The following is a 22,885-nucleotide window of genomic DNA, read 5'->3' as shown; positions in this document are numbered from 1 at the left end:
TACTTAGTCACTCAGTCTTACTCTGTCTCCCTGGGTAGAGTGCAGTGGCACCATCATAGCTCACAGCAACCTCAAGCTCCTGGGCTCAAGTGATCCTCCGGCCTCAGCCTCTCGAGTAGCTGGACTACAGGTGTGTGCCAATAAGCCTGGCTAATTTTTTCTATTTTTCGAAGAAACAGGGCTTCACTCTTGCTCAGGCTGGTCTCAAGTGATCCTCCTGTCTGGGCCTCCTGGAGTGCTAGGATTACAGGTGTGAGCCAGCACGCCTAGTCTGTTTTATTTATTGTTTGTAATTGTCTCTCTCAATTATTTTTATGTGTTCACTGTGAGGAGCCACCTTGCTTATCTTTTTTGATGATAGAATTCTTGCCTTCATTAATGTCTTTCTTGTTAGATTAGACACCAGATACTTGGAGAAGATAAAACATAAGCAAATTAAAACAACCAGTTAGCTCCTAGAGATGTGCTGGTTGGCCTGAGAATGAGGGGGAGAAGGTGGAAAAAAACTTTAAATTGTTTCAGGAACTTTTTTTTCTTTTTTTTTTAAATAGAGACAGGGTCTCACTTTGTTGCCCAGGTTGTAGCTTCAAACTCCTGGTCGCAAGCAATCCTCTTGCCTCAGCCTCCTGAATAGCTAGGACTATAGGTGCACTCGACCATGCTCAGCTAATTTTTAAATTTTTTTTTTTTTGTAAAGATGGGGTCTTGATTTGGTGCCCAGGCAGGTCTTGAACTCCTGGCCTCAAGTGATCCTCTCATCTTGGCCTCCCAAGGTGCCAGGATTAAAGGTGTGAGCCACTGTGTCCAGCCTTCAGGAACATATTTTATAAAGAAAAAATTTGGGTAATGAATAAAATATTTAAGACCAGATATTATTACCTGGCTTCTACTCTGATAATTATGCTAATAAACTTAATTATGCTAATAAACTATCTGATTGCTATGTTATTTATATATAAACTTTATATAAAACTTAAGTTGTTCAGATTATCACAAAGCTTGGCCAATCCAATGAACATGATCTGGGATTTTTATTTTACCCTATTTAGAAGCTAACGCATTAGTCTGATACTGTTGTATTGGTGTTGGCAGAAGATAAGAGATTCCTGGGTCAGAGACAAAGAATTTACTTAAGGCACAGCAAGCAGCATGAGATCAGTGTGTGTGTTGCTTCCTCTTACCAGGAAGGACATGCAGAGGCCCAGGTGGATGCTGTACATGCAGTGGGTTTGCCTTACAGCTGAGGAGCACTGAGTTTGGGGAACCCACTATTTAATAGCAAGCAGTAAGCATGCCTGTCCACTGTCTCAGAGGGAGACGTTACTGTACCCTTCAAGGTTGTTTGCTGCAAACGTAACTCTCTGGAGTGCCATGGTTAAAGAGTGGTTAAGGCCTTGTCTTAGCTTGACCAGCAAGATGTGCAGGAGCATGAGAGACCCATGGGGACTGTATCTCCCAACATGTTTCTTGTGTACTTTTTACTAATTGAAAGATATGTTTACAGAATTCCAATTTAAATTTCCTTTCAAATTGGAATGGATACGTTTATTATTGAAAAGCTCCTCTTGGGTGTTTATTGGGACACATACTTTAAACATTAGCTATGTTACTTTGACTTTTTGATGGAGTGCCAGAGTTTTCTAAGATTATTTCCTGTTTACTGAGGACTCTGAAAATAAATTATAAAGTTCAAAAGAATGTATTTATATGCCTCATTCTGTATTTGCTTGAAGTCTGAAGAGCTGGAAAAGAACACCAGGATACATGGACCCTAACTGGCTATGGGGCAAGTTCTTGTGTTTTGGCCAGAATTTTCTTATCTGTGTAATGAGAGGGTTAAGCTGGTTCATTAAAGAACCTTCTGGTTCTTTAAACAAAACAAAACTACCATCTCATGCCTGTAATCCTGAGTATGGAAATAGGTTACAGTCAGTTCACTTCTGACATTAACTTCCACCTCACAGCTTAAGCTCTCAGTCCGGAAGACTGCCCTCACTTTAGGCACCAGCTACAGATGGGGTGCCTAAGCCACCCACACTGCTACCCAGTTGACTACAAATGTGGGGGTTCCTGAACCCTCCTCAGGTTCGATAATGGGCTAGAACAACTTACAGAACTCAGGAAAACTTTACTTACATTAATACCTTTATTATAAAAGGTTTAACTCAGGAACAGAAAAATGGAAGAGGAGACACATTGGGCATGCTGTAGGATAGGGAACGCTTCATGTGTCAGCCTCCCTGCACCTGCATATGTTCACCAACCTGGAAGCTCCCACATTTCCTTGTTTGAGAGTTCTCAGAGCTCATAGAGCTCAGTCTCCAGCCTCCCTTGCCCTCCCTGGAAGTTGATGGGTGGGGCTAAAAGTTACCTCCCTCTAATCACTTGGTCTTTCTGGTAACCAGCCCCATCCTGAGGCTATTTGACCCCAACCCCCAGTCACTTTTTAGCATAAATTCAGATGTGATTTTGTTATGAACAACAAAAGACATGCCACTCAGGAAATTCCTAGGGTTTTAGGAGCTCTGTGCTAGGAACTGGGGACAAAGACCAAATATGTGTTATTGCCACAGTATATTACCAAAAATTTGACTTGCCTTTGGTATTAATACTAGAAATAATTTTATAAGGGAGATAATCTGATTTTGAGAATATACTTTTTTTTTTTTTTTTTTTGGTGAAACACATTAGCAAAAATAATCTCCATTTTTTCATATGCTGTGTGGGCCTTGGGCCTAAAATGAACCGTGGGGCATGGGAAAATAAGGCTTCTGTAGCTGGGTCCATCTCCTCTTTCACACTAATCTTTTTCCCAGAGATTGTCTAGTGGAGTTTAGTTGGCAGCCAGCCAATGATAATGATAAAGAGTGGTTCCATAGCCTCTTAATCTATAGCTCATAGACTTCACAAAATTTCAGGGGCTTTATCTCTGATATTTTCAAAGATTCTCGAAGGGTAATTGGACTCCCAAAGTGTTAATCTGTAAGATACGGATATTGGTGTGGCTATCTGATGGAGGTATATACTGGGAAGGAAGGTAGAAGATACACCTTTTTTCACAATTTTATTTCCTATGATGTTATCATTATTATTTTTAGAGATGAGATCTTGTGCTGCTGCCCAGGCTCTGTAACCTCAAACTTCTGGGCTGAAGTGATCCTCTTGCCTCAGCCTCCCAAAGTGCTGGGATTACATGTGTGAGCCGCCTAGGTGGGAGGCAGAATTATTTTTTATGCTATAAATTGATCAACCCCAGTTGTAAGTTGTGGTACAAATGAACTACTTGTGAAATAAATTGTATCTTCTACTCTCCTGTCCCACTATTAAAGAGGGATAGTGGATAGTATTTAGTTATTGGTGCAATATAACTTTTCTAGCCACTCTGAATAGCAAAATGGCAATCGTTATTATGTAGCCTCTTTCTTGGCCATGGTAATTTGACATTCTTTCAACAGGAAGTTAACGGGATATATGAACATGCCTGGCCTAATTTCCTCCATGTTGTTTTGAAGCTGGCACTATATACATGTTGTAAAACCAAAGTCTCCCCCTGGTCACTCCTTTTCCATCACCCCAATCTGTGGGTTACTTGGTAACATTTTAATACATGTGTCAAAGGACAAAATTACAACATATTTGAAGATCTCAATTGGCTTTATTGCTATGTTAGAATCTGGCAACACTTCATTCTGTAAAACAGTATTCTAATGAACTGAGCGGAAGAGGTTGGCTTTAGACTGGTAAGAGCTAGAGAAAGTAGAAGCAAAGAACAGAGTGTATTAGTTATTTCAAAGCTTCTTTTCTTCTAAGGTGTGGATTAGAAGAACAATAGGAAGATAATTGATTAATTAACATCAGGTAACTTCAGGTTACCTTTTTTTTTTGGTAAGGATTAAAGTAGAGGGAACTTTATTATTGTGCCAATTTAAGATTGAAATTGGCTTGTTTGGGTAGTTGGTTGTCATCTCTCCTGATTTCTCAGAAGGAACTTTAGCATGGGTGACTCTATTTTGATTTTTAATCTTGTCTTTTGGGGCCTACTGCCCCAAAACAATGGCCTCTTAGAGGTGTTTTTTTTTTTTTTGGGAGACAGTCTTGCTCTGTGGTATCAGCATAGCTCACAGCAACCTCAATTTCCTGGGCTCAAGCAATCCTTCTTCCTCAGCCTCCTGAGTAGCTGGGACTACAGGCACACCACCACGCCTGTCTAATTTTTTCTATTTTTAGTAGAGATGGGGTCTCACTCTTGCTGCGATTGGTCTCAAACTCCTGAGCTCAAGCAATCCACCCACCTTGGCCTCCCAGGGTGCTAAGATTACAGGTGTGATCCACCGCACCCTGCCTGCTCTTATAGTTTTTATTTAACACATGAAATGGTTATTAACATATGCCATATGCTTTATAGAATAGTCTTAGTTAAATTGGAACTTCACTCTAAAATGACCACCTTTGTAATGGTAGCTCTAAATTTGACTACATCTATAGTAAGAACAATGAGTAGGCAGTGGTTCACGCCTGTAATCCTAGCACTCTGGGAGGCCGAGGTGGGCGGAGTGTTTGAGCTCGGGAGTTCGAGACCAGCCTGAGCAAGAGCCTGAGCAAGAGCGAGACCCCGTCTCTACTTAAAAAAAAAAAAAAAATAGAAATTAGCTGGACAACTAGAAATATATAGAAAAAATTAGCCGGGCATGGTGGCGGATGCCTGTAGTCCAAGCTACTCAGGAGGCTGAGGCAGGAGGATCACTTGAGCCCAGGAGTTTGAGGTTGCTGTGAGCTAGGCTGACGCCATGGCACTCTAGCCCGGGCAACAGAGTGAGACTCTGTCTCAAAAAAAAAAAAAAAAGAACAATGAGTACATTTGTCCCCTTGGTATCTCCAGGGGGATTGGTTCTAAGACTCCTTGATATACCAGAATCCCTGGGATGCTCAAGTTCTTTATATAAAATGGCATTGTTCAGTTGACCCCCTATATCTGTGGGTTCTGCATCTGTGGATTCAGAGGGCTGACTGTACTATAATTATTTTGGAAATAAAAAAATTTTATGTGTTTCTCAGTGGTTAGAAATTGTTACTGTTTTAAAACTCCTTTTTTTTTTTTTTTTGAGACAGAGTCTCACTCTGTTGCCGGGCTAGAGTGAGTGCTATCGCGTCAGCCTAGCTCACAGCAACCTCAAACTCCTGGGCTCAAGCGATCCTCCTGCCTCAGCCTCCTGAGTAGCTGGGACTACAGGCATGCACCACCATGCCCGGCTAATTTTTTCTATGTATATTTTTAGCTGTCCATATAATTTCTTTATATTTTTAGTAGAGACGGGGTCTCGTTCTTGCTCAGGCTGGTCTCAAACTCCTGAGCTCAAACAATCCGCCCGCCTCGGCCTCCCAGAGTGCTAGGATTACAGGCGTGAGCCACCTCACCCGGCCAAAACTCCTTATTTTTGACTTAAAGATGCCTTTACTCATTCAAAGCTAATAGTTAACATTTACATTTTCTATATGCCAGGCACTGTTAAGTTCTTTACATGTATAATCTTATTCAATCAATTTATCTTATGGGGAAGGTACTATTATCTTCATTTTTAGAGAAGGGAAAACTGAGCCACAGAAGGGTTAAATAACTTGCCCAATGTCATATAGCTAGAGTGTGGTAGAGCCAGTCTGATTCCAGAACCCAGGCTCTTAATAGGGGACCCACAGCCAGTTTCCAACAAATTGCTGAGCTGCTAGGTTAGGAAGCCTAAGAAGAAGAAGATTTGTGGGTAAATAAAAAGGGGCAAAGCAAACTGTCTTATTCTCTGTTCTTGGCTTCCTTCTCCCAATAAAATTCAGTAATTATCTGCAGAGTGAAGAAACAGGAAGTGACCTGAACTCCTGTTTTTTTGCTGTCTCTTGTTTATTTCTGCCACCTTTGCATTGCTGGCAGTTCTCATGGATATATACTTCCCACTCTGTTAGCAGTGATCATGTTTGTTTTTATTAATGTCACTTCTCAGGAGAGGGAAGTATAGTGTAATGCTTAAGAGTGGGGACTTGAGAATTAGACTGCTTGTCTTTAAATTCCAGTTGTGCCGCTTAGTGGCTGAGTAGCCTCAGCCTAGTTACTTAACTTCACTGAGCCTCACTTTTCTTACCTGTAAAATAGAGGTAATATAATACATACTTAATGGGGTTTTTGGGAGGATGAAATGTGTGAATATGTGTAATGTGTTTGGAACAGTACATGGCACATAGTAAATGCTATTATAAGTGTTGCTGCCATTGCTATTATTATTTGAGAGCACTTAGGTTGAACCAATAATTGATTTAGTTTGGGGATCAGGATCTTTAAACCTTTAATGCTGTATTAGTATGGATACTTCTCTTGTGTGGAATAGGGAAAAGGGTAGGAAAAAGGAGAGAAGAAAGGAAGTTGATTAAAGAAAGAGAGATAATTCAGATAGTTTTGTGGTGTTTTTTTTTTTTTTTTCTTTTTTCTGGAGACAGGGTCTCACTTTCAGGCTGGAGTGCAGTGGTGTGATCGTAGCTCACTGCAGCCTTGAACTCCTGGGCTCAAGTGAACCCCCCACCTCAGCCTCCGGAGTAGCTAGGACTACAGGTGTCTGCCACTGCACCTGGCTAATTTTTAAATTTTTTTTGTAGAGATGAGGTCTTGCTATGTTGCCCAGGCTGATCTTGAACTCCTGGCCTAAAGTGATTCTCTTGCCTCCCCAAGTGCTGGGATTAGAGGCATGAGCCACTGCACCTGGCCTAATGTAAATAAATTTTGATGAGGAATGGGAGAGTGTATATTTCCTATGGGCTACTCACCCCTAATGTAGTTTTATGTTCTTTTGTTATGTGATTTTTGCATCTGTTCTACAGCTTACAATGGGGCAGTCGTTGTGCTCAGTGCTGGAAGTACAGTGGTACATGAGATAATATAGCTTATATATTACATACAGTGAAGTTAGTAGACATTATAAATCTGTATGATGAATTGTTGTGAAGCATGCTATAGGAGCACATAGGCATGGCATAGGTGGTTCTCTATTTTTATGTTTAATAAGATGGCAGCTCTAGCCAACCAGAAATTCAGGATTATAATTGAAATAGGACTTTATCTTAAAATCTAGGTATACGTGGGGTAGTGTTTTTTTAACAGTTTTTCTGAGAGAATGAAGAAGTATTTCATTGAATCTAAGATTGCATTTATATCAATTTGGTAGAAGATAAAATGTGGAGGAAAAATAGCTGATAATGATTGTCAGACACCCTCAATAAAGGCCCATTCTCACTTTAGAGATGTTTAATTGTGAAAAAAAAATTATCTCAATATTGATGAATCTCTGGTACATTTGTAACTGTTAGCTTCTTAGAATGGTGGACTACAGTAAAAGAAGCTAAAGTAGTTACATCTGTTTATGAGTCAGTATGATTTAGAGTGATCTGACCTTTTCCTAATAAAAATGTAGGTTTTGGATGCTACATGCCATGGATATTGATTTAGTAACTAGGCAACCTGGTGCTAAAACAGCTGCTGAGACCAGATATTACCCTGATCTTTGTTCAGTTCCTCATGTTGCTCATATATTATGAGGGGTTGTGGTGATGGTGCTACTGCTTGTTGGTTAGAGCCTGAGTAACTATATATAGTTCAAAAGCCGAGTAATGAACCGTTCTTTAAAGCAGTGGCCTTTGTATTGTGCTCTAGTTCACGTATGTGTATTACACGCACATGTGTGTGCAGAAAAGGCTTCACAAAATAATATTTAGCAAACTGCATGGAATTCTTTCTGATATAGCCTCTTCTCTTTCATTATAAAAAGAAATATGCCGCTCAATACACCACTTCGCACTTTTTAAAAAATAACACTTAAGAAGTCGAAACAACCAGGGATCAGAAACTTAGAAATTGCCTTTTTTTTTTTTTTTGAGACAGGGTGCAGTGCAGGCTAGAGTGCGGTGGTGTCATCATAGCTCGCTGCAACCTCAAACTCCTGGGTTTAAGCAATCCTCCTGCCTCAGCCTCCTGAGTAACTGGGTCTACAGGTGTACACCACCATGCCTGGCTAATTCTTAAAAATTTTTTTGTAGAGATGGGGTCTTGCTATTGCACAGGCTGGTCTCCGACTCCTGGCCTCAAACAGTCCTCCTGCCTTAGCCTCCTAAAGTGCTAGGATTGTAGGTGTGAGCCACCAAGCCTGGCCAGAAATTGATTTTTATTGGTTATTGTGATTTTGAGCAAGTCACTAATTGTCTTTAGGTTCTTTCAGCCATAGTAATTGTACTAGTTCTGTTCTTGCTCTGAATGAATGAACCTGTTGCTAGCTGAAGGAAAAAATATGTGTATAAGTACACATAAACAAATATCTTCAATCTTTTTGCAGGTCACCATCAGATTTGAAATATTTAAAGTGGATATAAAACTATTTCAGCAATGCAGACAATTAAGTGCGTTGTTGTGGGCGATGGTGCTGTTGGTAAAACATGTCTCCTGATATCCTACACAACAAACAAATTTCCATCGGAATATGTTCCGACTGTAAGTATAAAGGCTTCTGTTAGTGAAATGTATTATAATTTGATATCCTTTTGAAAATACTTTCTCTGTATGTACTGAAATTTTTCTGTTGTCTGCCTTTGTTTCCTATTTTTAAAGATCTTGACTTCTCATGATTAAATTATATACACTTTAAAATTAAACAGCTGAAAAATCAGTGGAAAGTCAAAAGGGGTGACACAAGGGTTTGCAAGAAGTGCTGGGAGGCAAAACTCCAGTAGACAAGATTCTAAAGAGTGGTGGTCTCAGTTTGGAGAACTATGCCCTACATCTTGGAATGAGGTGACTTTCTTTTTTGATATCTTGGCCAATGATTGATCAGTGCTTGGAGGTCTCCTGGGATGCTATTTGGGGTTTTGTAACTTCAGAGAAAGTAGTATGTGTCTCTACTTACCTTGTGGAGCTGTTCTCTTAGCAGTAGTGGAGCTCCAAACTCATGCTTAGGGGAAGAAAAGAGAAGACTTGTTTTATTATGAGAACACCAACAGGAACCTTTGGGGGTCATCTCCCACAACTGCCTTTTTTAAATCAAGTCCTTGGAGGGGTAGAGGGAAGATGAAAATAATCGATATTGAAGTGAGAGAGTTATTTGGAGTAACACTCATTTGTAAAAGAATGTTTGGGGATTTAGGGGTTGTCCCAAGTTGTTTGACTAACCCAGTGGTATAATTGTGTTAAATATACTTGCCCATTCAGCATTGAGTGCAGAGTTGGGGCTGGCCTGGCCTGGTAGCCACCACCTCTGTTAAGTGAGCTATTTTAGGGGTTTTGAGGAACTTTCGTATGATTAATATGGAACTAGTAATATTTGGAAGTGAAAAGGAAGAAAACCTATCAGTACTTTGGGTTAATCATCAGAGACATGAGCATTACCAGGAAAGTGGATATGGGGTAAAGGGCTGGTAATTATGTTCACTTGGAATTGATAGTTTCCTGACGTCCCAGGGCAAGTCAAGTGATTGAGCTAGGCCAAGGATATAGGAATAAAGATGAAGTTTTTTGAAGGGGGAGAATTTGAAGGTATAATTAAGTACAAAAATCACATTTTTTGAATTGGCCCATTTAGAGACAATATAAATGGAAGATGTTTTGAGGTTGCAAAGGACTTATAAGGGATTTCCAGAAATACATGGATCTTGTTTCAGAGTGACACTATTAGAATTTTTGTATTTCAGTCTTCATTAAAGATGTTTACTTATAAACATGATTTCTGAGTCTGTTTTATGACTGATCATTTGGTGTTATATTTAATGGGCTTGTGGGTGTTTTGTGTGTGTGTGTATGTAGATTTCTGGGAAAGAAAGGGGTAGGGTGGAGCGGGGAGAAGTAGTGGTAGAACAAAATTTTAAATGAGCCTATTTAAGACCATGGACCTATAAATGGACTATGAGGCACACATAATGTATTCATGGTACTTGTTTAAATTATTATGGAAATTGATTTGGTGTAAAGTGCATTTTTGTTCTCATCTATGAACTGGGAGTTGCCATTTCTAGAATAACAGAAATACAGAGCTGGAAAGGATCATACATATATTATCCACCTCTTACGGATGAGGGAATTCAGGCCCAATTTAGGGGAGAGACTTACACTCTAGTCTAAGTAGAATCTGGATTGGAAGCCAGCTTTTCTGATTCTCAGTTCAGTCCTTATATGTGAAAACCCAGTAAAGGAGGGCTATTCTTGGGTCCTTTAATTTTAAAGTGTGACTTAAGAAAATAGTGCATGTGGTTTGAGAGCTTAGCTACATTCATTCCATTTCTATGTTCTTGTTATCAAGAACTAACTTTCCTTTAACTACCATCTCCCTCATGCCCTTGCTTCCACTCTTCTTTACATTTAAATAACCTCCCACACAGCCCATTAAGACATGAATCAGAAAATTAGAGTCCTTAGCTAAAAGGTTTAAGCAGGGCTAGCCTTCTCCCAGTTGGAAAGCATTGCTTTCCTTTTTTAAAAAAAATTTTATTTATCTTCTAATTAAACATTTTTTATTGTAAATTGACAAATTACAGTTGTATGGGAAAGCATTGCTTTTCAAATGTAAATTAATTCAAAAGAATCCATGGATTAGTGTTGGGTCTTTTCCCATTTAGCATCATTACCTCCCATTTTCACACATAACTTGGTACAACCAATATTAGTATATACTGTACTGATTTTGCTAAGGGTTTTATGGTCTATTTACAAATAAAACATCAGTCAGGATATCTTAGATCTTGTGGTTTGTGCCCAATAATGTGAATTTTATTCATGAGATTCTCAACAGATAATTCTCTAGCCTTTTATTGGACACTTTCCTTGTACTTTCAGGGAAGCTTTATTTCTCTCAAAATTGGCTTCTTTGTAACAAGCCTCTTCCTATCTGGCACCCTGAAAGGAAAAAAAAGATTGTCAGGAATCTAGGAGATTTTAATTCTAGATTAAAAGCAAGTGGTTTATGAAGAAATAATTTCTTAGAAATCAGACTGAACATTGAGGTGTCTCAGAAGTTTCAAACTTGAACAAGGTCACTTTGTGTAGCTAGAGGACCCTGCTCCTGTGATACCTCTAAACCTTCTGTGGCTCTTTATCCAGGCTGCCGGGGTAGAGCAGGCATCCCAGCACACAACCCCTGTCACTTTTCCCAAGAACCACTTAGCTCATACTAGGGCTTAGTTGGCAAGATTGGTTATATAAGGAAGACAGATGGACTAAGGGAAGATTAAGTCTGATGAAGGAAACACTGCCTTAGCTTGAGAGTTGTCCTGTCTGTTTTTACCCTCCCCTTCTTCACTAACAGTGTCATATTTTTGTTTTTAGGTTTTTGACAACTATGCAGTCACAGTTATGATTGGTGGAGAGCCATATACTCTTGGACTTTTTGATACTGCAGGTACTTAATGTCTTTTATAATGTTTTGATCTGTAACTATAACATTTGTTGGTTGTTTGTCTTTTTTGGACATTTTGGGAAACTAGCATATTAGCAAACCACTTACCTTTTGTTGATAGTTAGCAGGATTGAATATAATGATGGCTGTTGCCTGACCATGGAGCAATCCCAAACGTGGGATTGCAGATGGGGGTAAGTGCTTCGGGTGAATGTTGTGGTAGAAGGTAAAGTAGAATGAGAGCAGAGTTCGTTAGACAAGCTCTGAATTGAACCAGAGTCCTGATGTGTGTTGTGTACTTTGCAGAGAATTAGCGACTAGGTTAGTAGGTGGGGAGAGACTTAAGAGAATGAATTCATAGGAAACATGTCTGCTGATTATCTTCCTTCACCCCTGCCCCCCTAACTCCTATGAAAGCCCATAGTTTCCTAAATATCCCCAAGGTTGTAAGTTTATAAACCATGTACTGTATTTATTATTATCACTCTCTGAAATTTGAAGCCTTATTTAGTATTATGCATCTATATAATACATGTTTAGATAGCTTCTTATAATAGGTGGCTTGTTATTTTATGCTACAACTGAAAATATTTTGAGGGTAAACCAATATCTAGCTCACAGCATATTGACATTTGTTGGCAACTATCCAAATTTTAAGAACAAATTACTTTCTTCCTTAAATGTACCTAATTTTCCTCAGTGTTATTTCTTACTTGTTTTTTTTTTTTAGACAGAGTCTCGCTTTGTTGCCCAGGCTAGAGTGAGTGCCGTGGCGTCAGCCTAGCTCACAGCAACCTCAAACTCCTGGGCTTAAGCAATTCTTCTGCCTCAGCCTCCCAAGTAGCTGGGACTACAGGCATGCGCCACCATGCCCGGCTAATTTTTTTTTTTTATATATATATTTTTAGTTGGCCAGATAATTTCTTTCTATTTTTTAGTAGAGACAGAGTCTTGCTCTTGCTCAGGCTGGTCTCGAACCCCTGACCTCAAGCGATCAACCTGCCTCAGCCTCCCATAGTGCTAGGATTACAGGCATGAGCCACTGCGCCCGGCTTCTTACTCGTTTTTAACAGTGGCTGCACATCTTATTAATAATTTCTGACTTCTCTCTGTAGTTTCTTATTATCAGCTCGGTTAGCTGATAGGAAAGGAAAATCTCAGAAAGATATCCTTGAGATCCTTAGAATGTAGGGATTCTAAACTTTTTATGAGTTACTCTGTCACTATCTGCCAGCTAACATATTGCTCTCATCGAGTGTATTATACTGCCCACTTTGAGGAACTATCTGGATTTAAGTGGGAGGGTGTATTGGAGAAACAATAGTAAACAGTTAAGTAGAGAAAATTTTAATGGGTTAAAAATTACAAGAGTAATGCTTATGTATATTGGAGGAAACTTGGAAAATAGAGAAAATAAATTAAAATAATGACCTGTAATCTCATGATAAGCAAGGATTTTCCCCGCTATATTCATTTATGCCTTTGGAGGCAGTCTGCATGCAGAGAAAAGACAGTTTATGTCCACTCGTTGAAAATTAATTTTATTTTCAAATTTCAAAGTTTATTTTTCGTAAGTCTTTACATTTTATTTTTTGGTCAGTACTTTATAAAGTTTTATTGATATGTAATACAATTCACTCATTTTAAGTGTTTAGTTTGATGAATTTCGCTGACCCTCCACCATAATCAAGACATGTAACATTTTTATCACTCTAAAAAGTTTCCTTGTGCCCTTTTGCAGTCAGTCCCCTCCCTTGACCCAGTTCCAGGGTACTACAGATTTGTTTTCTAGGTTTCCACAGTTTTGCTTTTCTAGGATTTCATATAAATGGAACAGATAATGTGTAGTCTTTTGTGTTTGACTGCTTTCACTTAGCATAATGTTTGTGAGAGTCTTCCATGTTGTGTGTATCAGTACTTGTTTCTTTTCTTTTTTTTTCCTTTCTGTAGGCTCCTAGAATAGCAGCGGCATGGCACTTTTTCTTTTCATTGCTCAGTAGTATTGCATTCTATCAATATAGCACAATTTGTGTATCCATTTACAAGTTGATGGATATTTGGGTTCCAGTTTTAAGCTACTATGAATACTGGTGCTATGAACTGCTTCCATGTTTTAGCTATTGTGAATAATGCTGCTATGAACTTGGATGTACAAGTATCTCTTTGAGACGCTGCTTTCAATTCTTTTGAAGTATATACTCAGAAGTGGAATTGCTAGATTATGTGGTAATTCTATTTTTAATATTTTGAGGACCTCCCATATTGTTTTTCCACAGTGGCTATCCCATTTTACATTCCCAGCAACAGTGTGTAACATTTCAGTGCCTCCACATTCTTGCCAATAGTTATTTTCTGTCTGATTGTAGCCATCCTAATGACTGTGGTATCTCATGGTAGTTTTGACTTGGCATTTCCCTCATAATTAGTGATGTTGAGCATCTTTTCATGTGCTTGTTGGCCATTTGTATATCTTCTTTGGAGAAATACTTACAAGTCCATTGCCCATTTTTGAACTGGGCTGGTTTTTTTTTTGTTAAGTTTTAGGAGTGTCTGTAGGTTCTGAACATTAATCCCTTATCAATTACATGATTTGCAAATATTTTCTCCCATTTTGTGGGTTGCCTTTTCACTCTGTTGACACCATCTTTTTTTTTTTTTTTTTTTTTTTTTTGAGACAGAGTCTCACTCTTGCCCGGGCTAGAGTGCCGTGGCGTCAGCCTAGCTCACAGCAACCTCAAACTCCTGGGCTCAAGCAATCCTCCTGCCTCAGCCTCCCGAGTAGCTGGGACTACAGGCATGCGCCACCATGCCCAGCTAACTTTTCTGTATATATTTGTAGCTGTCCATATAATTTCTTTCCATTTTTAATAGAGATGGGGTCTTGCTCTTGCTCAGGCTGGTCTTGAACTCCTGACCTCAAGCGATCCACCCGCCTCGGCCTCCCAGAGTGCTAGGATTACAGGCGTGAGCCACCGCGCCCAGCCAATACCATCTTTTGATGTATAAAGTTTTAAAATTTTCATGAAGTTCAATTTGTCTATTTTTTCTTTGGTTACAAGCTGTGCGTTTGGTGTCATATCCAAAAAAATCATTGCCAAGTCCAGTGCTATGAAGCTTTTGCCCTATGTTTTCTGAGCGTTCTTAAGTCTCTTAGATGTATTTATTTATTTTGAGTTAATTTTTGTATATTGCGTTAGCTAAGGTCCAGTTTCATCTTTCGCATGTTGATAATCTCATTTTCTCAGCATCATTTATTGAAAGAGCCCTTTTATTACCGAATGGTCTTAGCACCCTTGTCAAAAATCATTGGACCATATACATATGAGAGTTTATTTCTGGTTTCTCTCTTTTATTCCATTATCTTATATGTCTGTCTTATGCGAGTACCACACTCTTTTCATTACTGTAGCCTTGTATTAAGTTTTAAAATCAGGAATTGTGAATACTCCAGCTTTATTCTTTTTCAAGATTGTTTTGGCTATTTGGGGTCTCTTGTTGGGATTTTGATAGGGATTGCATTAATTTGAAGGTTGCTTTGGGTAGTACTAACATTTTAACAATATTAATTCTAATCCGCGAACATGGAATGTGGTTCCATTTATTTATGTTTTCTTTAATTTCTTTCAGCTGTATTTTGTAATTTTCATTGTATAAGTCTTTTTCCTCTTTGGTTAAGTTAATTTTTAGTTATTTTATTCTTTTACAGTATGTATTGATTCTTGCCAAATTTTTTTTCCAGGCATTATTTACAGTTTCAAATACTGGTCTTATATGCACGCATTAAACAAACATGTGAACCTGCTTTAGTAGTCACGATGGGCAATGGATTTTGTCATCTGGGTTTCACTGAGATTTTTGTTTCTTTAGATGGTTTCAATGTGATTGTTTCTTTATCAGATCTGACTAGGATTGATTTTTAATCATTTTTGTAGCAGGAGTTTATTATCACAATATCATTGGATTACTAACGGACACAAAGATTGAAAACTGCAAACTGGTAGTAAAAGCAAATAATGTAATAGCGAGTTCATTACTGTTCTGAATGCTTGACATATTAGATAGAATTAGCCAAGTAAGAATATTGTCCACATATTATATTACAAGGCCATACATTTTATTAGATAAATAAGTTGCTTTCTGGCTGATGACCAGTTTACTGTGACTGGTGATTTTAATATCCTCTCAGAGGATACCAAGATTCAGTTGCTGAATTCATTCTCTATAATTTTTTTCTTTAGGGCAAGAGGATTATGACAGATTACGACCGCTGAGTTATCCACAAACAGATGTATTTCTAGTCTGTTTTTCAGTGGTCTCTCCATCCTCATTTGAAAATGTGAAAGAAAAGGTAAGTTGGTCAGATATTCTTGCCTTAAAAAAAGTCATCACAGAATTTCTGTTGACCAATTGTAAATAGCTTTAGATGCTTGTGGATTAACAAAGGTGTATTTTAAAATACCTTTTCTTTAGTGGGTGCCTGAGATAACTCACCACTGTCCGAAGACTCCTTTCTTGCTTGTGGGGACCCAAATTGATCTCAGAGATGACCCCTCTACTATTGAGAAACTTGCCAAGAACAAACAGAAGCCTATTACTCCAGAGACTGCTGAAAAGCTGGCCCGTGACCTGAAGGCTGTCAAGTATGTGGAGTGTTCTGCACTCACGCAGGTAAGGATGGTGTGAAACCCCATGTTTATTTAGGGTGGAGAAATTTCTTAGAGCATTAGGATACAGGGGTTATTTCTAATAGTGGTCAGCAGTGCTCAAGGCTGCCTAGGAAGAATATGGAACAGCTGCATGTTGTGCATTCTTTTGTTAGAGGCTTCTGTGTTTATTGAAGAACATTATTAGTCTCTAAAGCTCTTGTCTTGGTGAGCTCCCATGTTGTTCTGAATGATTTGTAGTGGATAGGCTTGTGTTTTTAATAATAATAATAATAATAATAATAAAATATATCTCTTGCCAGTTGTGACAGTTGATGCTGTACTGTTGCTACACAGTTTTTTGGGTAACTCAACTGGGACAGGGAGTTAGTCAAAATAATTGAGACTATTATGTCAAAGAAGGCTGCCTTGGCTGTTTCTGCCACAGTTCTCAAGCATACTTTATACCACAGTTATAGAGCATGTTAATATTTCCCTCTATTCCTATGTTTTTGGAGGTATTTCTTCCTCATGTGGACCTCTCTTTCCTCCTGGCCATTTTGGAGTGATTTAATTGGCACTCTTGTAGTTTGATGGGAAACTCAGATTCTGAGGACAGGGAGCAATGTTAGGAGCGAGAATTATAAATGACACGCATGGTTTAATCTTCTCCACCTTCACAATATTGTGGATTCCCTCCTTTAAGTACTGTTGTGGGGGCATTTATCATGTACTTTTTCAGGTAATTGTTCATTTTTATTTACTTTTTAAATACTATTGGATTTTTAATTATATGTATGCTAAGGTAAATGGCATATATAATTACTTATTACGTATGTACTAGGTATTTAATATATAGGACCTAGTGCATAATTTAGTAACCTGCAATGTAGTGCTTGGTTGGATATTTAAAGATTAAACTTTTATACTTAACTAGGATATTCCAAAGGATAACTTCAAGGCCTAATATCAGATGATTTAAACACATTCTTCTAAACCCAGTTTTTCTTGGCATTTTAGTGCTATTGTAAAAGTAGGTATTTAAAAGTTCAAAAGAATTTACATCTTCTCACACATAGCACTGATTGAGATTTCAAAAAAATAAAATACCTGGTGCTTCTTTCTGTGTTTTGATACTATCTTCAGAAGAGAGAGAGAGAGAGTGAGTGTGTGTGTGTGTATTGGGGGAGGTGGGGAGGCAGGGAGGGATGTGTGTGAAATATTCGTGTCTGAGTTAGATACTAATTCTGTGTGTTTCTGCTGCATACCCCTGTTCTCTAGGTATAGGCTGCTCTGGAGGAAAGGAGGCAAATAGGCCATGTGGCCCCACTTTTAGGTCCCTTGCTAAAGCTTTAGACAATTATATGCTTTTAATATAAGATTTTTACAGTGTGAGCAGGTGTATATATTAAATCATTTTGCAGAGACTGGGAAATTTAAAAGGTCTTAGCAGGTACATTTTTCTTACCAGATTTTGGAGTGAGGAGAAGATAGAAAATGGGGTCTGTGGTTGTATTTGGGAGCTAGAACTTTTAGGACTCCAGGTTCTGTTTATTGATTTTTCTAAAACTAAAGTCTTAATATAAACAGTGGATCAAACAAAGATGAGTTTTGTTTCATAGAGAATTTGTTGATCTTTGTCCACATTAAGCAAGGAAAGAGTTCCTTCTTGTTAAGGGATACACTCTAGTTTCTAATGGTCCTCCTCCTCTTTTTTTTCCTTATAAAACATATTTCTCTTTGCATACTCCTTCCTTTTATATTTGACTACCAGAGTTTGTTCTTAGATGTGTAGAGAGAATTATAGAGGAACTTTAACTTTTGTATAGCATTTCTGCTTTGAAAATGATGTAGAAAAAAAACCTTTTAACCTCTTTGCTTCTTTTAAGTACGTATTACCATTTCTCGTTTATTTTGTGTCTGATGGAATGTGTGGGTACCATTCTTCTGGGATGCCATGGTTGGGGGTAGGGTGGGGGTGGGAGCACTTGGGGTGGTCTGGTGCTGGCATTTATCATTGGAGCTATGTTGCGGGACTTTTGGGACATTTATACTTGAAATTAAACTGACCTAAAGAACATGTGAAACTATCTTGGGTGGTAAATTTGTGACTTCAGATTTAGGTGAGTTTAGGTGAGTCTATAGACCTGGGCCCAAGGTACCACTACTACTGAGTCACACTGTCACGTTGGAGTTTCTGGCTGAGGTGTAAGTGTATTTCTGTGTCTTAATCTCCGTAGATCTGAGAATATTCTTTGTTTTCACTCCATGCTTTATGCTCTGATATCCATGCAGACATCTGACAACATTGGACTGCTTGCTAAAACTCATTCTAGGACCTCATTCTTTGTTTTCTTATGACTTGGGTGGTGGTTACTTGCTCTGATAATATTGCTGAATAACTGAAGTGTATGCTGTTTCTAGAGTCCCTTCTTTAAACTCCTTGCAGTTGGTACTGTTGCACAATTAACAGTCTTTTTAAATATCTGACCCTTTTTCTGGGAAACTAATTTACTTTGAAATCCTGATTAATCCTATCCAGATATGTCATTGAACCTAGAAACATGTAGCATGCCTGTTACTCTGCTATTTGTGTCCTTCAGTTATTCAGGGGCTGAATTCACATAAGCTTGAAATTATAATAGATTTATTTCTAAAATGTATATGCCATTCTTATCAGTAGAAATATTGGGGGATTCTACAAGGCATCTGTCTTGTAATTTTTATTCATTTTTCCTCTCCTGGCATTATTTACTTTTTTTTTTTTCTTTGAGATAAGAGTCTCACTCTGTTGCCCAGGTAGAGTGCAGTGGTGTTGTCATTAGCTCACTGCAACGTCAAACTCCTGGGCTCAAGCGATCCTCCTGCCTCAGCCTCCTGAGTATCTGGGACTACAAGGGTGTGCCACTGCACCCAGCTAATTTTTTCTATTTTTAGTAGAGACAAGGTCTCCCTCTTGCTCAAGCTGATCTTGAACTTCTGAGTGCAAGCTATCCTCCTGCCTCGGCCTCCCAGAGTGCTAGGATTACAGGCGTGAGCCATAGTGCCCAGCCGATTATGGCTCATTATTTTCATTAAAACGTTGTAATATTAGATTTCAATGTGTGATTATTTTAGAAGTGAACATATTGGATTTTCATAAAAATTGCTTTCTGGCACAGTTAACCTTTCCTGAGGTGAAATTTCTGTTCAGTGATCTATTTACTCTCTTAATGGGTTTAAGATCTAGAATTCTGGCATTTTATTTTTCTTAAGGCACATTGCTTCTGTGAATTCAGCTCATTTAATCCGGACTGCTATTGTATCTGCTAGTCTTTCTAATCCTCTAACCTGGCTGCTATTCTCTCTCCTCCCCTCTGTCTTGTAGAGAGGTCTGAAGAATGTGTTTGATGAGGCTATCCTAGCTGCCCTCGAGCCTCCGGAAACTCAACCCAAAAGGAAGTGCTGTATATTCTAAACTGTTTTCTCCTTCCCCTCTTTGCTGCTGCTTCCTGTCCCACTACTGTAGAAAGATCGTTTAAAAACAAAGGAATAAAATCATCCTGTTTGAAAGCCTCTGCGTCTTTTTACTCACCACCTTAGAGCAACCTCTGTATTAGTTTTTGATGAAGAATGCAATATCTTATAGAATATTTTTTGTGATCAGTAGTCAAGTTGGACCTGTTTAACTTTCTGCTGCTTGAGTTGCCTGATGCTCAGAGCTTTTTGGTTTGGATTAATATTACAAAAGGGAACTTGGTCTGGCATTAAGAATGTCCTCTTGGAGAAAATAAGAAGAGCTTTAACACTTCTAGATCTTAGTTCTAGATGGAGAAAGTAATACAAACATCATTTTACTCTGACGATCAATTGTTAATTGTAATTGCATGATAAACTTTATGGAAAAGGGGTGACCTGCTAGTAGAGTGTAATGGGGAAGGGATGATTCTTTTCTGGTTTTCCTTGTGCGGTGAAATTTTGTGTTGCTATTGCTTTGGCTGTTTGTGCTATAGTGGAGTATTTGTCAGTCTGGGGTGGGGAAGATATCGATGTATCTGCTACTGCTTTATGAGTTCATTTGTTACGTTATCTTTTAAGAATAGCTTCCGTTTTAACAGTTGACTTAAGGATTGTTAATGTTGAGATGTAAAGCTGCCACCTTTATATTTTCCTGCTTCTGATTTTATTGTGAGGGAAACATAACAATTGTGGTTACCTTCAAATTTTGAAATTAAAAATATACAATTGTTTGTATAAATGCCTGATGAAGCTTTTATTCCTGTTGCACTGACTGGCTCTAATTTTACATATGTATCAGGTACTCACATTTTTGCTCCCTTGAATCCCCTCGGCTCTAATCAGGGTAAAGGGAGTTCAAAGTGACTATCTTTGCCGCTACCATAATCGTGCTCTCTCTCTTTGCCTGTGCCTTCCATAGAATAAGGATGCTACTGACCCATGCCCGTCCTCTCAGTCCTGTTTCATATCCAGCTGTTTCATTTGAATGCAGAGCTGCTTCCCTTCTTTTTATGTAAAATGTTTTAACAGCACATTACAAAACTCATATTGAATGAGCAAATGACACATGTGCTTGTTTGCTTCTTGTGACATACATTGGTCTGCACAAAGCCTTCTCAAAGGACCACTGTCTCACTCATGAATATCCACTGCTCTGCTCCTGAATTGCTGAATCCTTCCAGTGCCCTGGACAAAACTTGGTGAAGTGAGATTATTGTGTTGAGATTCAGGGATGTTTTTAATGTTTCTTTCTTTGCCACCTCTTGGGGGTTTGAATGTTTTAAATTTGAACTCCAACTTTATTATACTGAAAATCAGACTGCCCGTTTTTTCTTTCTACCCCTTTTCAGAAAGGCCTAAAGAATGTATTTGACGAAGCAATATTGGCTGCCTTGGAGCCTCCAGAACCGAAGAAGAGCCGCAGGTGTGTGCTGCTATGAACATCTCTCCAGAGCCCTTTCTGCACAGCTGGTGTCGGCATCATACTAAAAGCAATGTTTAAATCAAACTAAAGATTAAAAATTAAAATTCGTTTTTGCAATAATGACAAATGCCCTGCACCTACCCACATGCACTCGTGTGAGACAAGGCCCATAGGTATGGCCCCCCCTTTCCCCTCCCAGTAATAGTTAATTTTGAGTAATTGTGTATTGTCAGAAAAGTGATCAGTACTAGTTTTTGTTTTGTTGTTTCCAAAAAAAAAAAAAAAAAAAAAAAAAAAAAAAATTTTTTTTTTTTTTTTTTTTAAAGCAAGGCATGCTTGTGATGACTCTGTAACAGACTAATTCAAATTGTTGAAGCTGCTCCCTGGTTCCACTCTGAAGAGTAATCTGGGACATGTTAGTATTTTGTTGTTTTTTTTTTTTCCTCTGTTTTTGGGGGGAGTGTGTGTGGGTTTGTTTTTTAGTCTTGTTTTTTAAATTCATTAACCAGTGGACAGCCCTTAAGGGGAGGAGGATGGATTGATTCCACATTCCACTTCCTAGATCTAGTTTAGAAAACATGTTCCCCATCTGGTGCTCTTAGGAAGGAGTATAGTAAATGCCTCATTTAATAACGTACTCCTTTTTGAAAGTTGCCTTTTCTCTCCACCCTTGAGTAGATCCAGTATTTGATGAAACTCATGAAAGTGGGTGGAACCTGTCTTGCCCCTCCTCTTTTCTAGGATGCACTATATATATATGTGACTGTGACTTTCAAGGAAATTTGTTTGCCATTTGCTGATTTTTTTGGAAGTTAATTTCTAACTTCTCTCACTGATAAATGAAGAAAAGTATTGCACCTTTGAAATGCACCAAATGGATTGAGTTCATAATTAAAATTTTTTTTTTCCCTGTCAGTCATTGTCTTATATACTTAGCATAGATTTACAACTTGATAGTATATGGTATATGATATGGTGTTCCTAGAACACAGCTGAAGACCTGGTATGTAGAGATATGAGGGGTGGTGCTAGAAGACAGATGTCTGTGGAATGATTCACATCCTCTCACGTCGTGAGGGTGGAGGCCTGCTTCATGAAGAAGCTGGGGGTGGGGTGGGGGTGGGGAGAACACTTAACAACATGGGGACCAGTCAGGGGACTCCCCTTATTTCTGTTTTGCATATGAGGAGCCCTAGAGCAGCCAGATGAGGCTCCTCTAGTTTAATAAAATCACAGAAAGAGTCTTATGAAGACTCTTCATAAGTGTTAATAGGGATTTTATCAGCTTATTTTGGTTGCAGTTTCCAGTTTTTAAAAATGTTTAGGTAACCTTTTCCACCTTCCCAAAGTCCTAATTCTTGTAGATTCATTAGTGTTGAACCAGTGCTTTCTCATGTCTCAATTCTTTGTATATGCATTCTTTTCAGATGTATTAAACAAACAAAAACCCTTCATGAGCCAGCCTGAGGGTTGTTATTTTCCCTCCGCCTCTTTACTTTCCAGGTATTTAGGAGTGGGAACCTGACTTTTTTGATAGCATCAATTTCTAATACATTTTGGGATAACATTTTAAAGCTTTATTATTTTTATTTCTTTTCAGGCATTCAGTTTGAAATAATGTTTTTTCCTCCATAAGTTCAGATTTGTGCCTTCTCTCCCAAGTCTGGCAGGCACCAGAAACTTCCCTTAAATACCAAGTAGGTCCATAACAATTCTTAGTGAAGATACGTGCGGGAACCTCACTGCTCATGTTGGAGGGAAATGTCAGCACACCTCGAATCCATAGATTAGTTGAAAAGCAGTCACTTTCCCCTCCAAGTTTTTTGCATCAGTGGTTCTCAAACTTTGCTACTTACTTAAGTGCAGCTTGAGTAAGGAGATTTTTAAGTTTTCCAGGTATTTCTGAAATGTAT

General features: G+C 38.5%; 1 protein-coding gene across 2 annotated transcripts in view; it reads left to right on the top strand.

The window, feature by feature from the left end:
- The window catches only part of CDC42 (cell division cycle 42), a 42,263-nt gene extending 19,837 nt beyond the window's left edge, over window positions 1-22,426 (top strand). The window contains exons 1-6 of one of the 2 annotated variants that reach the window (XM_045548467.1): window positions 109-130; window positions 8,364-8,518; window positions 11,339-11,411; window positions 15,647-15,756; window positions 15,879-16,076; window positions 20,899-22,426. In XM_045548467.1, the coding sequence (XP_045404423.1) occupies window positions 8,414-8,518; window positions 11,339-11,411; window positions 15,647-15,756; window positions 15,879-16,076; window positions 20,899-20,988 (576 nt within the window). In that variant the 5' untranslated portion in view covers window positions 109-130; window positions 8,364-8,413 and the 3' untranslated portion in view covers window positions 20,989-22,426. Of the gene's footprint in view, window positions 1-108; window positions 131-8,363; window positions 8,519-11,338; window positions 11,412-15,646; window positions 15,757-15,878; window positions 16,077-20,898 lie in introns of those variants that run through there. The other variant, XM_045548466.1, reaches the window with a different exon arrangement.
- The last annotated feature ends 459 nt before the right edge of the window (window positions 22,427-22,885 follow it).

This window comes from Lemur catta, chromosome 3 (assembly GCF_020740605.2).
Source record: "Lemur catta isolate mLemCat1 chromosome 3, mLemCat1.pri, whole genome shotgun sequence".
Taxonomy (NCBI): domain Eukaryota; kingdom Metazoa; phylum Chordata; class Mammalia; order Primates; family Lemuridae; genus Lemur; species Lemur catta.
The sequence above is the reverse complement of the archived record's forward strand: the minus strand, read 5'-3'. Positions and strand labels throughout refer to the sequence as shown.